At 37.5% G+C, this 24,166-nt stretch overlaps 2 protein-coding genes across 4 annotated transcripts in view; one reads left to right on the forward strand and one right to left on the reverse strand.

Annotated features, from left to right (window-relative positions):
- Positions 1-19,726, forward strand: part of LOC107082045 (FERM, RhoGEF and pleckstrin domain-containing protein 1-like) — a 71,547-nt gene extending 51,821 nt beyond the window's left edge. Inside the window, exons 14-27 of one of the 3 annotated variants that reach the window (XM_015370479.1) lie at positions 2,250-2,428; positions 3,471-3,560; positions 7,872-8,005; positions 10,502-10,583; positions 10,650-10,902; positions 10,991-11,121; positions 11,211-11,279; positions 11,532-11,621; positions 11,838-11,920; positions 14,341-14,453; positions 15,670-15,791; positions 17,859-17,966; positions 18,508-18,659; positions 18,731-19,726. In XM_015370479.1, coding sequence (XP_015225965.1) covers positions 2,250-2,428; positions 3,471-3,560; positions 7,872-8,005; positions 10,502-10,583; positions 10,650-10,902; positions 10,991-11,121; positions 11,211-11,279; positions 11,532-11,621; positions 11,838-11,920; positions 14,341-14,453; positions 15,670-15,791; positions 17,859-17,966; positions 18,508-18,659; positions 18,731-18,800 — 1,676 coding nt within the window. In that variant the 3' untranslated portion in view covers positions 18,801-19,726. Of the gene's footprint in view, positions 1-2,249; positions 2,429-3,470; positions 3,561-7,871; positions 8,006-10,501; positions 10,584-10,649; positions 10,903-10,990; positions 11,122-11,210; positions 11,280-11,531; positions 11,622-11,837; positions 11,921-14,340; positions 14,454-14,680; positions 14,845-15,669; positions 15,792-17,858; positions 17,967-18,507; positions 18,660-18,730 lie in introns of all 3 variants that reach the window. The other 2 variants (XM_015370477.1, XM_015370478.1) reach the window with 2 other exon arrangements.
- Positions 19,727-20,410: 684 nt separating this feature from the next.
- LOC107082018 (retinol dehydrogenase 7-like) lies at positions 20,411-24,093 on the reverse strand. Its single transcript, XM_015370439.1, has 5 exons — positions 24,073-24,093; positions 23,641-23,971; positions 22,605-22,863; positions 21,273-21,436; positions 20,411-21,196 (listed from the first exon to the last, which is right to left on the reverse strand). Exons 1-5 carry the CDS (start codon positions 24,091-24,093, stop codon positions 20,970-20,972), a joined length of 1,002 nt encoding a protein of 333 aa, XP_015225925.1. The 3' UTR covers positions 20,411-20,969.
- Positions 24,094-24,166: the final 73 nt, after the last annotated feature.

Genomic DNA, 24,166 nt, shown 5'->3' on the forward strand with positions numbered 1-24,166 from the left:
ATCTGTGTAAAAGACACTTGAAGGCATTCATTACCTCAATGCATAAAGCCTCTGGATTCATTTGTCTTAGTAGGCTGCATAGTGCCCTTGGAGTTTTTTTTTTATTTTTTTAACAAAAACAGAGTTGTTGGTTTTATATGTATCTGCACAAGTATTTACAGCCCTTGCACTTTTTGACATCATTCATAAATTCTATTTACTTTATTGCGATTTTATGTGATCCACACTTGTATGTGAAGTAGTGCATGTTTGTAAAGTGGAAGGTAAAAGCTAACCTGGCAACCCAGATTGCTAATGTGTATTACTCAGGTTTAGTTCTGCACATGATTAATCTAAACTGCTCCCTTCTAATCTGTTCAGGGAAAGGAGGAATGTTTAGCAGTATCTTCCAACCTAATTGGGTAAAACGACACCAAGTGCCCTCCTACCAAAATTTAGTTTTAGCCAATCATTGTAACAAATGAAATGGCTGCAGATGCCATGATGACCTAAAACTGCTTACATTTATGTCCCCTCTTTGTTTCTCTGAAATCATCTGTTTTATCTTCTAATAAATCAGATGTGATAGCAGCAGCTCCTCCCGCAATACCATGTTTAATTATAATACTTATGGGTCAAATTTGAATGATTTTAGATTGAGCAATACAAGACGGTTTCTCTTTCTCCTGGTATTTTGAAACTCACAAATACAGCAAGACTTGACCTTGCATGCAAGGTTAGGTAAGGGGAAGCACAAAAAGAAATATCAAAGCTGCTGCATTAATTTTACTCTGATACCCCCTCCCAAAAAATATGAAAAATGCATTCATTTTATTTTCTGCGTGAAATGCAAAAGATCACTATCAAATTCCTTCCATTTGACAACTATGCACTCTTTTGTATTGTCTCTTACATAATATGTGATAAAATGTGCTGAAGTTTGGGGCTGTAACTTTGCAGAGTGAGGAAACATTAAGGGCTTTTAAAACAGTCAGTTCTCTGCAGGTTTTATTCCACTAATTGCTTCCTATACATTAGCTGTTTATGATCACTGTGGAACAGGGATGCTATAATGAACACTACCCCATGTAACATCAATCTTTGCATGCTCTCAGTCTAAGCTTATGAGAGACACTGAGTGTGTTGTTTTTTTGTTTTTTTTTTGACCGCTGGTGTCCTTCAGGGGTGCAAAAGGTCCACGATGGTGGCATTATGCACATCGTCCTGTTCTGTTCTAACTGCATGTCCTCTGCTGTATGTACTGTAATATGCATGTTGCTCTATATTTCACTGTAATTTATCTTTTCAATTTCTGTGCATGGTATGCATGATCAGAAAATTCGGCTTTAAATCTAAGCTATTAAAAGCAACCTAATAAACATTATGTGAAGCTTTTTTTTTACAGCTCTGTGCAACAGTGCAATTAGTCTTAAAACTGATTTGCATGCGTCTGTCACTGTAATGTTTTACATCACGCAAACCGATAAAAATCAGATCATCAGAAAGGTTAGTTTTGTTAATTGACCATTTTAATATTTTTCTTGTGCTTGCTTAGTTAGTTTTTTTGTTTTTTTATAGTCTGGTGCTGATAGTTGATCTTAGGTCTTTTTCGCTCTTTAGTTTTTCCCTTTTAAAATCTTTTTCATGTGTAGCATACATGCAGATGTCGTTAATGTGAGTCATTTTCTCGAAATGGGAGTCTTTAAACTAGTTTTGGTGCTGTTGTAGTCGTGCCTACACACAGAAGATGACAGAGAAGTAGGCGTGTTGCAGCCACAACATAGTAAGTAAGCTGAGCCAGCGTTGGTGTAGATGACATTAAGAAAGTGGTTCTTCACGATCCGCCTGCAGTATGTGTCTCAGCTTGTGCCTTGATTGATGTGCTGTAAAAAGGCTGTTGGAGCTGAGTTGAATTTGAAGTGAGTCATGGCTGATTTCTCTTGCTTTCTCTAAACAAAACCCTTCTTCCCAGATACACCTCACAGGAATTTAATATGTGGCATCTATTGATTGTTGAAGCTTCAGTTTCAATTTCATTTGCAGACAAATATCTTTTTTGAGTCACTGGATTATGTATAAAACCCTCAGGTAGTAAAATACACTATAACTTTAAATTTGTCCATCTTTCTCTAATGTGAAAAAATGCAGCCATCTGGGCTAGAATTACTTAGCTATGTCAGCTCATTTGCATAACTTAATTTTTATTTTTTTTCCTAAGACTAATTTACACTTTTCTCCCTGCTTGTGGATTTGGTGTGGCTCCACCATAGGCGTGGTTCCCCACAGCCCTCCACTGTCTGGACACCCCCATGGGATGGTGAATGGTCAGAAGTCTCTGGAGCTGTTCAGCCACAGTCTCGACGGCCGCCAGCCTTCGCCTCTTACCAGCCCGCTGCTCAACGACGCCTGCAGTATCCGCACCGATGATGAGGATGAGGTCCGGAGGAAGGTTTGTACCCAGTGACTGTGTCAGTGACTGCTTTTTGAATTTTTCCACACTTTGTCACATTACAACAGCAGACTTAAATGCATTTTTTTATAATGTATATAATGGATTATATGGTGGTGCATAATTATAGAATAGAATAGAAATACAATCCAACTTTATTGTCATTGCACTTTCACATGTACAAAGCAATGAAAAAACTCTCTGCATTTAACCCATCCCCTTGGGGATTAGTGGGCTGCCATTGGGTGGGCCCCGGGCATCAGTGTGGGGTTAAGTCTCTTGCTCAGGGACCCAGAGTGTCAGTCTGTGACCCAAGCGCAATGCTCTAACCACTAGGCCACCACTATATGAAGAAACATGATGCCTTCTGCATTTCTGTCAGCCTCAAAGTTTCAATTCCTTTCTACACCCAGAGGCCAACATTTTTGCTCTGTCATGTTTTTGATTAACATAAAATACCACAATTCCCATCTGCATTTATGTCTAAAGTTTGACATGACTAATTAAGAGCATTATTTCCTTATTTAAATCATGATATTTTAATTTCTGGATCTCTGCAACTCTTTCTGTGCTAAGTTTGCACCCATGATATACTTTTATGTTTTAATTGAGCAATTATCTAAGAAGTTTTGTATGTATGATACTCTTTATTTACTGATGTTATCTAAGGCTTAACTTCTGAGGCCTTAAAAAACTTAGGAGGTTAAATTACACACCTTTGGAGTTACTTATTACTCCATTGCACTGGATATATTTAGAGGCATTGAAGTAAAAGGGATTAAATATAAAGGATCAAGATGCTTTTGTGGATTTTATTCTGAATACCTTTGCAGTGTTTACTCTCATTTGAGTCTCCTTTGGTCCATCACCTAAACCCCCAACCATACAGATGGAAGTTTGATGTTTACATAAAAAATGGTAACACTTTAGTGAGTGTATGAACCCTTTTCAAAGAAAAACTATGTTTTTCCTCATATCTAGTTTTAAAAAGCACATGCTGCTGCTTTCTTACCTTCTTCTCTCATTCATGTTTCCTCTGCAGAGGTTCCCTACTGATCGGGCCTATTTCATCGCCAAAGAGCTGCTGACCACAGAGAGGACTTATCTGAAGGACTTGGAGGTGGTGACTGTGGTAAGAAAAGCCCACACCAACAACCCTCTGTGCTGCCCCATATCCCCCACATCCTTGTTTTCCTGGGGAGAATCACACACATTATTTTTGTTTTAGCTGCTCTGTTCTGCAGCACGGCCGCTCCGTCACAGAGATGAGCAGCGACACACAAACACTTTGGCAGAAATGATTTCATTTCTTATTCATTCCCCATACCCCAGCTCTGAAATACATTTATCCGTCTCGGACGAGGTGGTGAATACTAAACTTTGTTTGTGTTTAGAGGATGTTGGTTTCAGCATTGTGTTCCCTCTGTGTGCAGCTCACTTCTTTATTTTTATTGGCTGCATGGAGACGTGTGCTGGAAAAGGTCTCAAAGTAAACCTGGCAGATAAACAGGATATTAAATGTGTTGCATCGTCTTCTAGGATCAAGGATGGCGTCGCCTTATTTTTTTCAGAGGAGGAAAAAATTTAATTCTTCTTGCTTTTATTTTTTAGACAATTCTAGCTTGCATAAATAACTATTGTGCTTCAAGTGAATTAGATTTTTTTTCTGTGATTTCTTCATTACTCTTTTTTTTCCACCTGCTGGTTGATGCTGCTGTGGTGTTGAGTGTCAAATCATCTCAACAACAGCTGGAACTTTGTCTTCGTCCTTTCGTCACTTTTTCTTACAGCCCATTTGCCGTCCTTTTTAGAGCAGCTGTACAAAGCTTCTTTGTCTCTTCTGCTGCACGAAACATGCTTCATCTGCCACCATCCTGTCTTAATGAAACAACTGTGTAAGAATGGCTATGGAGTCTTGGATCCTATCTCACCACAGAAACACAGATTCTAGAATCAAGTTTCTATTTTCAGTATCAGGATATATTGTAAAGAAATTACTCTATATATACAGCATTTTCATTCAGGCATGTGTAACAAAAAGAGCAAGCATTTGAAAGATGGATACAAAGCCCCTAAAGAAAAACAATAAAAATTATCAACTTAAGTTAATATTCAGATAAAACAAATAGTCTTGATAATAAAACTGTAAAGAATCAAACTGAAAGACATTTAATTTGTAGTGAATTGAGAACCATGGAAATATGGCTATGTAGATTAGTTAAAAGCAATTGGATATTTCTAGTTTTATAAAGAGCAAAATGTTTCACTTACATTCTTTAGCCTCAACACGCTATTTCTTGTTCACATGGACCTTAAAGAGGCCTGAAAGGTTTCTTGAAGCTTTGTTGAGCCCTTAATTCCTCCGACATTAAAGGAAAGTTATTAACACCACACCTGTTCTCAAATTACCCCCATCTCACCACTTTCACTATCAAATAGTGAGCTATGATTTTTTTACTGTTAGAAATTCTCGTTTATACCTTTTATTCACCCCAGAGCACCAACTTGCACAGTGCTGTCCATTAATCACAGTTTTCAAAAATGGCCAGTTAATAAAGGAAATATTTTTACGTTAAAACCTCACATCTTTCTTAATTGCAGGAAATGCTAACATATTATGCTGACATAATGTAGAGACATGAGTGAAAAGATGTTAACATGAAAGTTGGAACTGAAGCAATTAATCAGATGATTCATGATTCATAGATTATTGAAATAATCCTCAACTAATTTAGTAATTGCTTAATCTTTAACTGGAGTACAGAGACTATAAAACATTATTTTAGCTGACAGAGTGACCCACTTAGAGCAGCAATTATACAAAACTGTAAAAAATTTATTAATATTTTTCATTTAAGATAAAAAAAAAACTTTTAAATCTGTCAATATACTATATCCAGAATTAAACCAGGTTTTAGCCTGTTTAATTCTGTGAAAACCTTCTTTAAAGAACCTTTTGATATCTGATTATTAATTGATCTATCAAAGAATTAATCGACTGATTACGGTAATTTATTAGCAAAGTCATAATTAGTTGTAGCGCTAATGTAAAGGTTTATGTAAGAATTTCTTTAGCCACACCATAGTCCTGATTAGATTTTTCTACAGAGGCCGTGGATAGAGTTGAACTTTAGGGTGATGGAAAGAAGGCGTCCCAATTAAAAAGAATTGAGCTCAAAGAAAAATGCTCAAAATGACCAATAGAGTGTTAAGGAGCATATGAATGTTGTTCAAATGCAAATAAAAGCACAGATTTCAAGCCTGAACTTCCAAAGGTTCACATGCATTAAACCATAAACACTTTCCATGTGCCATTCAGCTTTTTTTGCATGCGTGTCTTCATAAGTATGCTGATCCTGACCATAGCGCACAAATTAATGTGTGGGGGATATGAAGGTATAAATACCCACTACCGGCAAAGCAGTTTATCCAACATCAAAATGATAAGGGCTCAGATTTTACATAAATATTTATTAATATGTTTGAAAGTGCAAACTAACAATAATTTCTTTGGCCAAAAAGGATGGAGATTGGCACTGTCCAAATACGCATGTAAGCGTATTTGGGCTTTCAGAAATAAGAGTATGGCAGTTGCTATCTGCTTCTGTCTCCTTGAACTCCTAGTTGTTTCCGGTTCTGCCGGAGGTTTCTTCCTGTTAAAAGTGACTTTTTACTCTTGCATGAATGTGTGAGGGATTGCTGCAGAGTCAACTATACAATGCAAGGACTGTTTACTGTTCCTACATGCTCATCCAGGAGGAGAATATTCTGCAAAATCAATGCAATTCAATGCAAACTGGTTCCCTGAGAAAGGAAACTTTTAAGCAGTCTGTCTGAATGCTTGATTCAATTTTCTAACTTGTGCATTGAAGAATGTTTTTAAGGCCCAACATACACGTTTTATTAGATTATCAGGAGCCTACCTTGGTTGGAAGTACTTTTGGCAAAGCAGCTGTTGAGAGGAGAATAGGTAAATCCAGCTGTTTAGAGCGTTAATCTCGCTGTAAATCTGACTGCATCTCTGACTGTAGGATGGGTTGGGGGCTCACCGAGCAGATAAAAAGTTAATTTTTCCATATGTTATACGTTATAGTTTATGTTTAACTTTTCTTATTTTAATCTTTATTTTAGTTGTTTAGGTTTTTTTTAAAATTTGAGCTTGAACTACATGATATAAGGACAGTCAATTCAAATAAGTTTATTTATATAGCGCCAATTCACAACACACCTCATCCCAAGGCACTTTATAATTCACCATATCATACAGTCAAATCGATTCAATGTTTTCTGTCTAAGGAAAACCAGTTGATTGCATCGACTCATTGACTCAAATACAATCCCTTACACTAAGCATGCTTGTAGCGACAGTGGAGAGGAAAAACTCCCTTTTAACAGGAAGAAACCTCCAGCAGAAGCAGGCTCAGTGTCAGCAGTCTTAAAATGCCAGTAGAAAAATCAGTATCTGCTCACACTAATAAGGCATAAACAAAACTGTTTGCATGCCTCATCAATCACACAATCAATTTTTATAGATCCCCCCAACAGGCAGCTATTGTACTGGCAACTTATTTTTTCCCCCCAAGCAATTAAAAGCTCCTTTTACTGCATCTCTGAAAATCAGGCCCGTTATTTTTTTCCACAATTACATACCTTATATCTACATATTAGCTTGAATTATTGGTTTATTTCTGATTGGAAATAATTATCTAAAAAAAACAAAGATTATCACCCAGTAATGGAAAAAAGGTTAAAATGTTTTTATTACAGCATTACCCTAAGATCCTTGATTTATGCTGTAGTTTTAAATGCCATGAGCATCAACATGTTTATTTTTTAATGTTCTAAATCCTAAATTACTTCAGGAAATCTATATACACCTACATGATTTAGCATAATCCCCTCCGTATAGATTTATTTAGTCATGTATTAAGTGTTTGAGTGCAGAGTTTGACAAAAATTCTATTAGATTTGGCCAGATACCAAAAAGTCGTACTATGCTGCCAAATAAAATTGTAGCTTTTGTTTTAAGTTAACTCAACATTTGTGGAATATAAAGATAAGAAAACCTTGACAGGAAAACGTTTGTTTTCTAATGTTCATGAAGTTTCAAAAACAAATGGAATCTGAAAGCAAAATTGAAGCATCCTTAATATTGTGTGACCTAGGTGTGCCTGACTTCCCAGAAAACCCAGATGTTTTATTTTTGCTTCCTGCAGTATCCAGTGTTTAGGAAATGTTCACTTTATCAACTCACAGAAATAATTTTCATGACTTTTTTTTTAAACAACCTTTTGTTTTAATAATATAAAATATTATAGGTTTTGTAGCTTTAACTCTGTAAGATCATGTGCCACACCTTTGTGTTGAAATACTCTTGGATTAGTTGTTTAATATTATTTTAATGTTTGCTCCATGTATCCAACTGCTTCTCTGTATTTTCCAGTCGTTCCACAGTGTGGTGGGACAGGATGAGGAAACCCCTGACACCCTGAAGAACTCGCTTCTCTCCACCTTCGAGCCGCTCCACAAGTTCCACACTGGTTTTCTCAGAGAGGTGGAGCAGAGGCTGGCTCTATGGTGAGGCTCATTTGACTTTCAAACCACAAACCACATACATGAGGGGCTTCAAATAAGGTTTGATGTAATTTTGTTTTCAAATTTTTCTCTGTGGCTCCAAATAAACTGACCTTTCCATTTTCAGTGGATTTGCGCAGTCTGATGGGCTTTAATTATGCTGTTTTATTGAGGACACAGAAGCACATTGAGATTGCATTGCACAGACCCAGTCAAGCTGTTTCGGTTTACAGCTTTTTTCTGCAGATGGTTCGTGGGGGATTGTCTGTCGTTAGAACTACACATCAATGCCTAAAGTGATACCTCACTTTACTCCGCTGATAATAACCGCCGTCATATGTGAATGCAAATCTCTGGCCTACATGTGACTTTTGCTTTAAGATTTGCATATTTAAATATAGAAGAGAAGATAGGAGTTTGTTCATTGTAAATGAGACAGGATGTGTTTTAAACACAACCTCTAGCATTAAGTCATTACAAAAATAGCAAAGAATCTATTATGGATCACAATTAGCCCACTGTGTGTGGGCTATATGTGTATGATGTGATATTTTGCTCAAGGGAGACACCTGCTGGTAGATCTAAGTTTGTTGGATTTTATTTCTATTGCTTTACTGAGCAAATTAATATGAATCTAGATTTGTTAACTTTGTTAAAGAATTCATTAATGCACAGCTATCTGCTCTTATTCATTTTGATGGCATTAATGTATTTTTTATGATAAACTTAATAAAAATTATATCATTTTATTTGTTATTAGCTTTTGGGGAAGTTTAATACAGGTGTTAAATGTTAAATAACATCCTACAATTTGAGTATCTAAGGAAACATGGTTCAGTCCATCTCTGACTAATTAATGTGACGCCAACTGCAGGATTGCTCCACCTTTGCTGAGCTGTGTAAACCTAGCTCTAACTAACAGGATAGTTTGAACAGTGACATTGCGATGCATGTTACCTGAGGCCTTTTGCCTGATCAGCAAACCTTCAGGACAAGAAAACAGGCTAAATTGTTTTCAGTTTATCTTTTTCTATGCTTAACGTATGCAAACAATGTAATTATGACTAAAGTTGGAAGATTTTTTTTAATTCATACAGATGAACCAGTCAGTCTTCTTGGTAACTGTTGTGTTTATCTGCTTATGAGGTTGGTAGCTCGGTTTATTTTTTACATTTTCCAAGGCTTGTTTCTGGTTTTGAAACAGAAAATTATTGTGTTCCACCTTTTTATATACTTTGGGCAGCTTGTGTCTTTATTTTTATGTTTCCAGCTGACACAGTTTTGCCTTTTTCTGCTTTTTTTAAAAACACAATTCCCATGTCTGCATAGCCTTTATAATACAAAATCCTAGCAATGTTGATGGAAGCTGCTCCTGCAGGTATAGCTGTTTCACAGAACTTGATTACTGATTGCTTAATTGCTAATGAGCTTCAGGCTTGATTGACAAGTGGCGCCCATTGAAGGAGTTTGGCATTATTGAAAATCTCTCTAGCTAAAAAGGAGTGGAAACTGTGCAGGAGCTACAGATATCTAGAGTTTGGGTGGGTAAATCTGTGAAAACAACAGTTATTAGCCATATACTCCACTTAGAATGGACAGTTGGAAGAAAGCAATCCCTCAAAGCCATAAAGAGTCAGTTTTGTCATGAATCATGTACTTAGCACAACAAATGTGGGAACCGGCCACACTGATAAGATAAAACCAAAATGGATCCTTATTGTTTGCATGCAAAATGATGGATGTGCCAAAATCTAATCTGGTAACCACAAAACATGCTTAAATTGGAGGCATCTAGACAGACTTTGGCACCATTTAAAATCATTTCACCCAAGTTAAATGCTAAAATTGAGCGAAGGTCCGGTTTCCTCCGTTTTAACCCTGTTTTGTGAATGCCATGACTGATGACAGAATTTCACAGGTATCTAATCTGGCACAGTTCGTTGAACAGACTGTTTCTACAGTGAAGCATGGTGCTGGCAGTGTCATGCTCTGCGAAACAGTTTCTTCAGTTCACTGAAGTTGGTAAGAGTTGATATGAGGGCAGATTAAGCTAAATCCAGGAAAGTTCTGAAGGGAAACCTGTTCAAGGCAAAATACAAAATATTGGTTTGGAGGTTTACCTTCCAGTGGGAATATGACCCTTAACATGCTGCTGGGCCTTCAGTGGGGCAGTTTTAACCAAAGTTTCTATGTGAATTTGTTCAATGACTCTGTTTGTCTCAGGCTATACTGTGAAAAAAAACAAAAACTGAAAGAGAATCCTCGAAAAGGTAGAAAACAAGGGGGCTGAATGCAGATTCATGTCATTGTCAGAATTTTAGTAGTTAAATTAGAAAACCGGGCATCATGTTTCTTCCACTTTGAAATGTGGGGATTGCAACTTGTCAAAATGTGAAATGGTTTGAGAGCTTGGAAAGCTCTGTGAATGAGGAGTCGGTAACTACAGTCGGTAACTTAATGTGAAATATTACTGATATGTTTCTTTTTTCGTGTGTTTAGGGAAGGACGGTCCAATGCTCACATCAAAGGAGACTACCAACGCATTGGAGATGTGATGCTGAAAAACCTCCAAGCCTTGAAGGTGACTCAGGCCTCAGGTTAAACCTAATGCTTTCTAAAACCAGCTGAGTATCATCCTGATGTATAGCTATTGTGCTTGCAGCCTCTGACAACAAACATGCATAAGCAGTCTGAGATCCTCCTTGAGCTGGAAAAAGCATGTAAGGCATCACGGAGGGTGGAGAACTTGTACAGAGACTTTGAGTTGCAGAAAGTGTGCTACATTCCACTGAACGTCTTCATCCTGCGGCCTCTCCACCGCCTCATTCATTACAAGCAGATCCTGGAGCGCCTGTGTAAACATTATCCAGCAACTCATGTGGACTTCAGGGACTGCAGAGGTGCAGCATTAAAACCAGAAGCTTTATTTTCCTGGATTAATTTACCAGTGTGTTCTACACTTATTCTCTACTTGTGGTTGATCTCCAGCTGCTCTGGCTGATGTCTCCGAGGTGGTGGAGCAGCTCCAGGGGAGTCTGATCAAGATGGAGAACCTGCAGAAGCTTCTTGAGCTAAAAAAAGATTTGCTTGGTGTCGACAATCTGGTGGTTCCTGGTCGAGTGAGTCTGAAGTTTACAGGAATAAAAATGTCACACCTTTAAAGACAAGCATGCACCGATTATTCTGTTTTTTTTTTTATCCTTTTCAGGAGTTCATCAGATTAGGCTGCCTTAGCAAACTGTCTGGAAAAGGCCTTCAGCAGCGAATGTTTTTTCTGGTAACGTTCCTCTTTTTTCAGCTCCTAACACTAATCTAATTATTTAGCTGAGTGATCTCAGCAGAACAAAACAATCATCTGCTCCTGCTTTGCATTATCCAGATGGTGCTGGCAGGCTCAGTGCTACGGACTTGCAACACAGGCTGCTTTGAACTTTTATTGTTTTTAATGCCTTGAAAACATCCTCCTTTAAGTTTATTTTCTAACGGTTTTTAATTTTATCAGCCCCTCTCTCTGTTTCCTTGGTGACAGTTTAATGACATCATTTTGTACACGAGTCGGGGGATGACGGCGACCAATCAGTTCAAAGTGCACGGGCAGCTGCCTCTCCGTGGCATGACAGTAAGTGTTGAACGGCTGTCACCACTTTATCACAACTGTGAAAGGCGCTGCTTTAAACCAGCAACTGTGTAACCAGAGCACAGATTTCCCTTTTATTCCCTCTCCTTCCCTTCCTGCTCTCCCACTCTGTCTATTTTTGGTCCATGCTGTCCCAGATTTTTGGCTTTCTTTAATGTTGTTTTTTTTTTTTCCTGCATCTTTCTGTTCCGCTTCCAGATCAGAGAGAGCGAAGATGAGTGGGGTGTGCCTCACGCCTTCACCTTGGTTGGACAGGGACAGTCAATGGTAGTAGCAGCAAGGTAAATAACCAAGTGGTTACTTTCTACCTTAGATTTATCAAACAGGTCCTGGAAGGTAAAAGGAAAAGATGGGATATTGTTTAAGAGATTTGCAATGATGGTGTTCATTAAGAGATGAATAAGCTAGACTGTGAGTGCTGCTTTGGTGTTTGAGCTTTTAGACCAGCTCTCACCTTTGATTATGAGCAGGCCAGCTGACAGCTTTGCTTGGGCCCGGGACAACACAGTCTTTTTAGGCCCCCCTCTACACCTAACCCTAGCAATTCCATTCCTGGGCCTGTTCCTGACTCATCCTCAGTTAATTTTTAATATTTACGCATAAAATCCATCAAGCCTTTGGTGTCATCTTCCTTTATTCTCTTTTTTTTCCTGTGCCCCAGACTTCTGAAAACCTGACGTTCTTAGTTTGCAGCGAAACCAACTTTAAAAGCTGCAGCTGCCGTTGTCCTGGTCAAATATATATATTTATATATATAAATATTTTCTGAAAAATTACTTCTGCATTTTTAATGGTCAGAGTGTCATTTTTTGGGGACAATTGACCCATTTGTCCCCCCCTGTCAGCAGGCGTGGTTATGAGTAATTTATCATGACCAAAAGGCTGAGATCCTGGATACAGGCAGCTAAAAATGGGCTTCCCTATCGTTCAAAACAGGGCGAGCTTGAAGTACCAAAACTGCTTCTGAAAAGAGTCCTTATAAAAGATATCTACATATTCAGGGTCGATGTATCCCTTCTGGATTGGCAACACTTCAACATCCCAAAGGAATGAGCTATAAATTGTTCAGAGGGAGTGCCACTTATTTAATGAAAAAAAAAACCCCGAAATAACTTCACCTGACAAAAGTAATGACAAATAAATATTCTATGAAGGGGGATAAATGAAAATGAGATATTGCTTTTCAATCACACTTTACCAGAATGTTTAAATAAAATAAAGTAATCATGTAATCAGCATTACAGGTTTCTACAATCTTGTAATCAATCAGTTGGCCTATACCTAAGACTACAGGTTGTCCCTGTGTTGTTTGGTGACATCTCTGGAGATTAGAAAGAAAAGTATAGACCAGCATGTTAAACGTAAAGGCTATAAGAGCATCTCTGAGCAGCTTCATGTTCCTGTGATTACAGTTGCAAACATTATTCAGATACTTAAGATCTATGGGGTTCTAGCCAATCTCCCTGGACGTGGCAACAGAAGGTAAATTGAGGACAAATCAAAGAGACAGATAATGCAAATTGCAACAAAAGAGCCCAGAAAACGTCTAAAGAGGTAAAAGGTGAACTTTAAGCTGAAGAACATCGGTGTCAGATCTCACCATCCATCATTGTTTGAGATAAAGTGGACCTAATGGGAGACGGCCAAGGAGGACACCGTTGTTCAAAAAAAAAAAAATCATAAAAAGCCAGACTGGAATTTGCCAAACCACAAGTTGAAATACCACAATGCTTCTGGGAGAATGTCTTATGGACAGATGAGAAAAGAGGAACTTTTTCCAAGGAACATAAGCTTTGTGTTCATAGACAGAAAAATGAAGTATATCAAGAAAATAATACTGCCCCTACTGTGAAACATGGAGGAGGTTCTTTAATGCTCTGGGGCCCATTTGCATCTTCTGGCACGCGGTGTCTTAATTCTCTGCAGTATACAAGGAAATCTCAGGTCTGTGAAGGGATTTTAGAGAAAAATGTTTGCCCAGTGTCAGAAAGCTTGGTCTCAGTCTCAGGTCATGGGTCTGTCATGGGTTAATAACCCAAAACACTCAGCTAAAAACATCCAAGACTGGCTTAGAGGAAAACACAGGACTATTCTAAAGTGGGCTTCTATGAGCTCTGACCTTAATCCTATTTAGCGTCTTTGGAAGGGGCTGAAATATTTTGTCTGGAAACGGCTCCCTTCAAACCTAAGGGGTTTGCTGATGAGGAATGGGCCAAAATACCTGCTAAGGGGAGCAGAAACCTCATTGACAGTTACAGGAACCCTTTGATTGCAACGATTGCCTCAAAAAGTTGTGCAACTAAGCGTAAGATCATCCTTTTTTTTACAGGCCTTTTTCATTCATTTTTTTTTAATATATAATTGTTCTCTTGAAGCTTGGGTGGAAATGTCTGACTTTTATATATAAAGCTTCGTAGACTTTTGATTTATTATTACTGTTCTTAGATCCAAGCTATTGCTCTGTGACCATTTTTTTTTATCATTAAACAAGGGCTACCAACACTTGTATTTCTATTTATTTTAATTTTGAACTAGTCATTCCCTATTTTTAAGCTGATAGCACTCTCACTTAGAATTTAAAATAACAGAACAGTGAGATAAACTACAACCATTCACTTTGTGTTGTTGTAGATGGGATTCTTTCTAATACAGAAGCAACAAAAGTGACATTTTCCTGATTTTTGCTCCATCTGTTTTTAAGTTCTTTGACAGAGATGGAGAAGTGGATGCAGGACATCAAGATGGCGATAGAGATGGCTAAAACCAGCAATGGTCCCACATCTGATGTGCTGACCTGCACCCTGACTGACAACAGTAAGTTGGAGGAGAAACAGAGAGAAAGATTTGATATATTAAAACATGTTTGTATCTAGAGATGAATACTTGCAGAAAAAAGAAACAGCTGGTGAGTAAAACAGCTCCGTGGCTTAAACCCCAGAGCAATATGGATGATCTGATGCTGTCTGTGTTTAAGCTTCTCCTCTTCCCTCAGCAACCCTCCCACTCTTTGTATAGCTCTAACAACCTCCTGACTTTCCTAGAATGCCCAGAGGACTCCCCGGCAGAGGCAGAGTCTGAGGACGAAATGGCGACTTCACACACATCGCTGGAGAAGCCCACGCCTCATCGTGGCAACACCATGGTGCACGTGTGCTGGCACAGGAACACCAGCGTGTCCATGGTGGACTTTAGCGTAGCTGTGGAGGTATCGGCTAAAGCTCAGACTTGCCTTTCCTCCTGCTCCTCCACCTGTCCTGCTGTTTTTTTCCTCTGTTTTCAGTCTGTGCTGTAACTACATTTACTTTGGTCTTTCACTTGGAACCGTGTCCTCCTGTGCTCCCTTGGAATTAACCTGTTTTTTTTTTTTTATTAAATGGGACATCGAGAAACATTCAAAGGCTGCAGTTACACTCTTAACAGTAACAGATAAGGACACCTAAGATTAAATGTGAATGTAGGGTCTTATTTCAAGGTACATGCAAAAAAGATAATTAGCACCAAATAATTTTTTTTTCATTGATTCATTTATTATAGTCATTTAATGTTAATTAACCTTAACTCTTATCCCAAAGTGCGCCATTAACCAAGCAGTCTAGTAAACAACCATTTTAGACAATTTTTGAGTTTTTACTCTCGTTCAGCTTACTGTTTAAATTTGACCCTCATGCGGCTGACAGCAGCCGGTACAACGCCCGCATCTAAACTCTCTGTGCTGCTTTGCTCGTTGCATCTGTCCTTTTTTTACTCCCTCCTTGACCTTAACTTCTGTGACTATCTTTGTGTAAAAGCATAATGTTGGTTTGTTGAATGCTCTTATCTCGGTTTGTAAGGTAGCGTCCCTTCAACACAGCTGCGTCCTGTACCAGCTCTGCTCCTCCTCTGTCGTTGTAACATTGTCCTCTTCACAGCTTTGCGTGGACGTTAACCCCTGCCACTGCATGCCTGTGTGTAACCTACTCAGTTTCTGTGTTTCTGTCCCTCCCTCCCTGTCTGTTTTTCTCTCTTACATCTGTGCATTCCTCCGTGGTAGAGGAGCCTAGTCCAGTCAGGGACAGTAAGGCCCCGAATGGCCAGGGACCAGTGCCTCTGGCTGTTATCTGCTGGTACCGAGTTCAGAGCCTGTCCTTTAGTGAATCCTGCAAGAGTCTAGAGGTAAAAGAGCCAGGCTGACAGGAGAGGCCCTGTTTGTGCGTGTGTGTGTTTTTTTTGTAGGGGTCCAATCAAATGTTTTTCAAGTTTTACATATTTGTTTTACTTTCATGATCATATTGCAGTAGAGTCTCTCTTTTTTGTTTTTCCTTCAGCCCTGTTAAGGCAACTCATGCTTCTAAATATGACAGGATCTGTTCCTCTTTAATGAATTGACTTGGATATACAGTACAGGAGAGATGTCCTACTTATTTTTCTTTTATATTTTGACAGTTATGTCACACTTAAAAGATTCAGAACATGATATTTTAATATCAGACATGGATAAGGCAAGGACATACAAAATTTGGTTTAAATAGTTTTTGCTGCTGTTTTTAGATCAAAACTGTCCAGAACCACTAGGTTTTATGTAAAAATCTAATGGCTTGTTTTATTGATACACTGTTACTTTAAAATATATAAATAAATATAAAATATTAAGTTTAACATTTCTGACTACATGAAGAAGGTCAATAATATCCTAAAGCTACATGTCATGATCTGAAATAAATTGAAGAACATAATAGGAACAAATTAATTCTGAAAAGTGTTAGGAAGTAAATTTTAATTCTTTAAGACACTAACAGAAGAAATTACAGTAAGAGACAAATTGATGAAAAAAAAAAATTTAAATAAATAAAATCTTTTAATCTTCCCAAGAGTTGTGAGCTGCCAAGGTTTATCATCCTGGAGGTCACAAAAAAAAAAATCTCATTAGACTCAATTTAAGGCCATGTTCTTATTTAACAATAAGAAAGGGACTGGAGAGAAAATGGCATCGATGGATGGGAGAGTTCAGCCAGAACCACTGCTGGCCATGTCCAACTTGCTTAAAACTATTTGATGATTCCCAAAACTTAAGAGAAATTATGGTGTCAATTGGAAAGAAAACAAATACAGCTTCTTGGAAGGCAAACTAATTTAAAATTTGTTGTTCTGAGGCTTTAGTGCTTCATGTTCTGGAAAAAGGAACCATGAATTTTGTTCTAAAACCAGAAATCCTTTAGGTGAATGTTGCTTCAAGTCTTCATCTAAACATTGATTAAGATAGAAGTGCCTATGTCGAATTCTGGACTCGTATGTGTTACAACATAACAAATAGTTTATGGTTGAATGGATGAAATAAACCAGTCCTTCACAGCAGGCTAAAACTTCTCCACAATATTTTACAGTTATTACAAACACATAACTGTTAATCCAACCAGTGCATACACAGATAGTTAAGTTTGGCTGACAATTATATTTTCTCCTAGAGCCAGATGGGATATCTTGTTTCACATTAGTAAATGAATAGTATAGCTCAAATTATATTTTTGTTTACATCAGGATATTTTTGTCTGATTTTGAAATTGTTCAGCAATACCAAGTATTGTTTTTTTTATGACAAAACAAGTGTAGAATAAATCTTTACATCCATCTGAGTGAAAGTCCAGCAAATTAGGGCTGTAATTTATCAACCAGAAAAATTCTAAGACATTGTTTTAAACGCTTTATGGATTAATGTAGAACATCCATCTTTTTCTATTTCACTTTGTTCAAAAATTGAAATATAAAACCACCTAAGGTATTCTCTAAAAACATTTAGGAAAAGTATGTATTTTAGGCACTCTTGGCAATTATAGTTTGTCAAACTGGAAATATTTAAAAACTGTCAGAACTGATTTATACTGTAATGTAATTTGGACATACAGGTTAGAGTTGCTTCCTCACCTGAAGGTTTTAAAGTTGTGTAAAATACACTTTAAATTAAGATTAACAGTCAGATACAGGTACACAAAGAATATACCTAATGAAACTTTAGGTATTTAAAAAATAGATATATTTTATGTGCTGTAATAGTTAAAAATACATGTAAACATTTTTTGTTTTTATTCATTATGTTTATTTAAGATCGGTTGAGAAAACAGCACTCTTGCTAAGCAACTGCAGGTTTATTTATTTATTAAAATGTACAAAATAAGCTTAATGACTTGTGTTTTTGTGAATCATGCATTTGTATTCTTAATTTTTCGTATCCCTCTGCTTTTACAGAATCAGCTTTCAGGAAACTTGTTAAGAAAGTTCAAAAACAGCAACGGCTGGCAGAAGCTCTGGGTGGTCTTCACCAACTTCAGCCTGTTCTTCTATAAATCTCACCAGGTGACACATTGTTTGCAAGAGGAACCGATTCCTCTCTTTTCCCTGCTGTTTTTCCCTCCTCCAGCATCACACCTCAGTGTGGAATATCAAATAGAAGTGCCACGATAGCTGTGGACACATGTTCCCATGCAGCTTGTCATAAGTCCTTATTAGTGCCCCAGAAAGTGTATGGGGAGGGCATTTGGCCTACAGATGATCTGAGTTTAATCAGGGTTCCTATGCATGCTGGAAACTTCAGGAATTTTGCAATGCGATTAATTCACTCCTTGGTGTAAGTAGTTTGGAAAATTTAAATAGAGAATTGAAATAATAAGTATTTAGAAATGTTAATCTATCTATCTATCCATACTATGTATGTAGATTTCCAAAGCAGAGTCTGGAAGAGTAAAGATTTTTGGTTTAAGGAGTATATAACTGTCTTTACTGCAAACCTGGAAAACCAGGGTTACCTGGAAAATATTCCGCTAAAAATGTTTTATTCACTGATAGAGTAAAATATGAAAAGCCTCATATAATATATATTTTTTAAATCTTCCTCCAGGATGATTATCCTCTGGCCAGCCTTCCTCTACTGGGGTACTCTGTCACAGTTCCCTCTGATAATGAAAACATTCACAAAGACTACGTCTTCAAGCTGCATTTCAAGTCCCATGTATACTATTTCCGATCAGAAAGTGAATACACTTTTGAAAGGTAAACTACCTTTTTTTTTATCCATCTTTAGTGTTTTGAATAATCTCTCTGAAGTCTGTCTCCACCTGCAGGTGGATGGAGGTCATCCGCAGCGCCACAGTCCCATCAAGCCGGAACAGCAAACATCCTCACCCTCACTGATTGGGTTCTAGTTGGATTTCCCTTCACTCTATATGGATGGCATCTGCCCGTCCCGCCAAGCCCCATTCCTCAGCAACACTTTGCTTTCCTTCTCTACATAACCGGGACATTTTTACATGTGTACACGCACACTTTGTGCTCTTTATTTTTTAAAGGCTTCGAATGGTGACATGTCCGCTGGTTTAGACTGCATCAGAGACTGTGTTTTTATTCCCCCAACTCTGAAACCTCTTTTTACAGATGTCATTTTATACAGCTTTTCTAACCGTCTGAACCAATTTCCAGACTCTCTGGTTTTACATTAGTCATTTTTGCAGTGGGAACATATTGATTTAGATTCTTACTTGGAGGGAAGAATTGTGCCCAGCCTCCTCATATTTTGTTTTCAGCTTTGAAGATGACCCGCCGTGTCTGTGCCAAATTGGTTTATAGCAACATCAGGGACTTTTTAAGGAGTAGGATGTCCCCCTGTGTGCCGATAAGAAACAGACCCTCCTTTAACTGTTGCAGCTCTGCACCCAACTGGCCCAGCATTGTGGCTCTAAAGTAAAGAGTGAAATTATTGAACCACCAGGGGGAGCTGCCATCATCACTAATGCTGTCTTAAATGAAGTGAATCCTCTACTAGCTGATCTTCGTTCTATGGAAACTGAGTATTTTTGTAAACTCTAAATTGAGTGATAGTATCACTTCATAATCTCTGCATTATGAGGGAATGTGGAACTGAAAGCTTTAAGAGTGTGTGAGGGAAAAAAGTAAAAAAAAACTTTCAATATGAATTTGTTTATCATCCTGACCCCTGAATATAGGTCTATGTATGGATCTGAATGAATAAAGTATGCAGCTAAGTGTTATGAAATGGTTAAAAAAAGGAAAAAAAAAGTTTTTCGTTGTTGATTTTTTTGAGATAAGAAGGCTTTTGGAAATAAAAGCAATAAAGAACTTGCCCAAGTTTATTTTTATTTTTTTTAGAACTTTTTGTTATTTTAAAGAAAGATTGGTCTATTTTATCTTAATAAGCTAAGGAGACTAATGCAGACTATGCGGTGTGGCTCCAAGTAAGGCCTACAGATGGCGTTGGTTAAAAAGTCACTTCAGGGCAGCCAAATTCACAGAATGCCCTCTGGGGATTAAAAGAAAACCTTCTTGTTTTTCGCTTTGCTTCTTTTTCACTAAGTAAAGATTTTTATATTCGATCTCATCTAAAAATATCTCAAAAGCATTAACTTATGATAATATAATACTGATCATACACAATCAAACTGAAAAAATAACACATTTCTCATGAGGAAAACTTTTAAAAAAAGTCTCCCTAGTTCCAATTGCTCAATGTTCATATGTTGCACAGTAATGTAGCTAATAATATTGGAGAAAACTTAAACATATGAGGATATGGATGTCGAATTTGGATTTATTTCTCATCAAAATATGGAAAAACTTTATCTGTGAATAATAGTCTAATATGAATTAGATTTCTACTGAGACTTGATAAGGGAATTTGTTTCAACTATTTTATTTCATCTCCATATATGAGCAAGGAAACAAAAACCTAAGTCACTCCAATTCTGCACATTTTTAGCTCTATTGGATATTTCAGAATAAGTCCTAAGTTATTTTTGTATCAAAGCAACTGGGTTTAAAACACCTTCTCAGACACTGACAGAATCATGATGCATGGTAAAGTAGTTTAAAATAAAATCCCTTTAGAAAATTGTAAAATATATTTTAGATCTGACAAAAATAACAGAAACCCGAACAATTCCTTTAAAATAAATGTAACCAAAGCAGTTTTTATTTCACTTTTTGGTTACTTATTTTATACTTTTGGTGAATAAAAGGATTTGAAATGACATGAAGAGTCAGTTCTTATGATCAAAGCTCAATATTAAAAAAAAGAGAGGGAATCATGTCATTCAAGTTAGCCATGTAACTAAGCTTATCCTTAGTCATGCAGTGGTGATGAGTAAATGTGTCCTTTAAACTTACGTCCATCTACAGTTAAAGTAAGAATGAAAATGCATGAAGTGCAATGAGGAGGATAATGAATCCAATAGGAACATAGTCAATGAACTGCATTAACTTTAAATATTTACAAAGTATTCATTTATTCCAGGTTATTTTCATCTTTCAGTCATGTTTTTTTTAACAATATATTTAGTTATCTTTTATTCAGCCCGTTCTTGCGTCTTTAGGTGAGGGCAGGAGAACATTTACGACAAAATCCGACACAAATGAAGGAAGGTAGGATAGAGGAATCCAGAAGAACTTGGCATCCCAGCCAGCTCCATAACGTGTGCGTGGATACTGGGCAGTGAGAGCGTGCTCCATGCACCAGGTAACCTTGGAGATATCAGGAGAACGGAGGATGTTCATGGAGAAGCCCTGCATTCTCATATCTGTAAAAAATAAAAGAATGTAAATCAGCACTCAGTGAATTTAAAATGGGTTTAAACATGCTGCTCTTCTACCCACAGTCATTTAGGTATGTCGCTCCATATGAATCCTTAACGTTTTCAGGAAGGCGCGTCCACAGCCTCTTCAGGTCGGCCTCGATTAGATCCAGACTGGTTACAGCAGTCTTGAAGAAACCAGGTTCAATGATGCTCACCTTAATACCAAAGTGATGCATGTCCCTCCTGAGATGATGAATATCAATAAATATCAAATTACAAGGTCACAATGTATAAGATAATTACTCTGGCATTTTCTGATCATCAGTTGTATCATTTATGCCTAATTTAACTCATTTTCTTACTAAATGGGTTAATTTCCATGACTATAGTTCCACATTTGCTCTAGCTGCATATTTTAGGCCATCGTACCCCTTAATACTTTATACCTATTCTATAGCTCCTTTGCTAAAGACAAGCTTACTACAGTATATCATAATGCTGCCACCATGCTACCAATCACTATTTATGGCTTTAACCAGGAAGGTTGACATGTCCACAACCTTCGGGATTATTGAATCAAAGTGTTTAAACTTGTTTCATTGGCTTTTCATTTAGCCACAAGACATGTTCCAAAACTTAGCTCTTATAGCTAAATTTTTTACTTTATTTGTGGAAAAAATAATAGCGAGGAGGATAGGTATGAGCTTATCAGCCAGGAACAGACATGCAGTGCTACAGCTAGTGTAATTTTTTTATCTACCGGTATACTATATTACAAAATGTAGTATACCCCTCATATATTTTTGAATATCTTTATAGATTGTTTCATGAAACATCACCAAAGATTAAACATTTTGAAACAATTTGAAGCACACAGGGGTCAGCTTGTCAAACTTGCTTTTTTTGTTTAGCGTTTTCAACATTAAAGGCAATGTGATGAGTTATGTGGAGCGGGGAGAAATTGTACTCTATTATAGTGGCTGTATGACGCATACTTTCCATTTTAATAAAGTGTCACATCGTCATTGTTGTTTGATGGAAAAAATACAGTAAAACTTGTACAAAAAGTTGAGGGGCTTACTTAACTGAACATACTTTAACTTAATGTCATTCTGATGTTTTTTTTTTGTGTTGTTTTTTAGATGCATGAGACAAAGCTTAGAACAATATAACCTCTTGGGTTAAACACAAAAAACCAGCCTTATATTTTTTCATGTCCATGTTAGTTTTACTTTATTCTCTCTATTCACTAGATTTAAAGCACAAACTCTAACTTTTTTTTATTGGAGTTATGTTGGTGGGGGGGGGAAATACACTATGTAAAACTGTCAGTATAACTTAAATGATTGAAGAACTGCCGTAGCCTTCTATTTTAGAAACTTAAATTCAAAAAGAGTTTAAATTTCTCTACCTGAGGCTGTCTGAGAATGCTTCCACTCCCCATTTGGACAGACAGTATCCTCCACCGATCAGAGAGAGCCTCCCTAGAATACTGGCCACGTTCACCACTCTACCCTTGGCTTTCTTCAGCAGCGGTAAAAACTGAAGGGTTACGTCAATAACCCCTATCAGATTCACATCCAAGACTTTCGTAAAATCTTCCAGCACCATCCATTCTGTTGGTCCCACAGGTACAGACCTGCCAGCATTATTCACCAGACCCCAGAGACCTGCGGGGAAGAAACATAGAATCACCAAATGAAATTAAGCCCCTCTAAAACAAAGCTGTATGACATTTTCTTTTGTTTTATTTGAGAGTTTGCCATTTATTCTATTCTTCCATACTTCCTGTTTAAGAGTAACAAAGAGCACAACATGGATAATTAAATCTACACTTGCAACATGCAAATATAAAGATGATTGATCACAATCTACGTGTACAAACTCTTTACTTTGCTGCAAGGAACTAGATACAAAAGCAGCCAAAAGTGGATTTGTAAAATTTCAGTGATAAAAGATAAAGATCATTTGTGACCATCCCGTTTGTCAACAAAATTGCCAATGAAATTAGATCTAGGTCACATAAATATACTTTGACCTAAACTACTCAATACAGTAGTAGTTTTGTAATCTAACATTGTTGGAATTTAAACCTACACTCTGGTCTAAAATCTTTTTCAGCATAACGAACGGCTTATCTTCCAGGATTACCATGCATTCAGCTCTGTGCAACTAAATATTACCTTAAAGCAGCTTTTATGTCACTGCTGAAGAAGTGCAACCCCACCGCCTGTTTGGAATGGCATATGGAGCGCTCGGTTCTTTAGCTACCAAAAACACCTCAATCTAACCTTTTCTTTTAAACCTGATAACCTTTAATGGTCATTCTATTTATGCTGGGGGTTTAATTATGTGAAAAGGGAGAGGTTTGTGCCTACTTTCATCCATTGCTTGCTCAAATAATTTCTTATGTCTATAAAGTTCCCTCTGACTGGAACCCAGCTCACCTTGCTGCCCCACCTCTCTGCTCACAAACTCTGCAGCACTCCGGATGCTTGCGCTGTCAGTAACATCAAGCAGGAGAGTCTTCAGTCTGGGGGATGTCACTGCTGCTAGATCTGAGGCGCCTTTCTCTGTGAGACATCCGGCTATAACCTTGAAGCCTTTCCGGTCCAGCTGTCTGGCCAGAAGGTTCCCAAATCCACTGTCACACCCCGTGATAAACACATGTTTCTGAGTAAAACCACCGAACCTGTAGGAATCTCTGATGTACCAACGGAGAGCAAGGAAGCAGCCCAGAAGAAACACACAGGTTAAGGCCAAATTTGATAGGAGAACCTGAAGTAAAAAAATAGAAAGAAAACAAAAAGGGTAATACCTAAAGAAACACTATTCCTGTTTATTCGGAACATTATAGGTTACATCTCTTGTAGACAAACTCTAGGAGTAGAGTAGGACATTTGGGTATACTACTTGCTACATCAGCTCTAATGAACAACACGTGCATCAAAGAATTAAGTGTATAAAGTCTTA

The sequence above is a fragment of the Cyprinodon variegatus genome, unplaced genomic scaffold (assembly GCF_000732505.1).
Source record: "Cyprinodon variegatus isolate N-32 unplaced genomic scaffold, C_variegatus-1.0 Scaffold46, whole genome shotgun sequence".
NCBI classification, from domain to species: domain Eukaryota; kingdom Metazoa; phylum Chordata; class Actinopteri; order Cyprinodontiformes; family Cyprinodontidae; genus Cyprinodon; species Cyprinodon variegatus.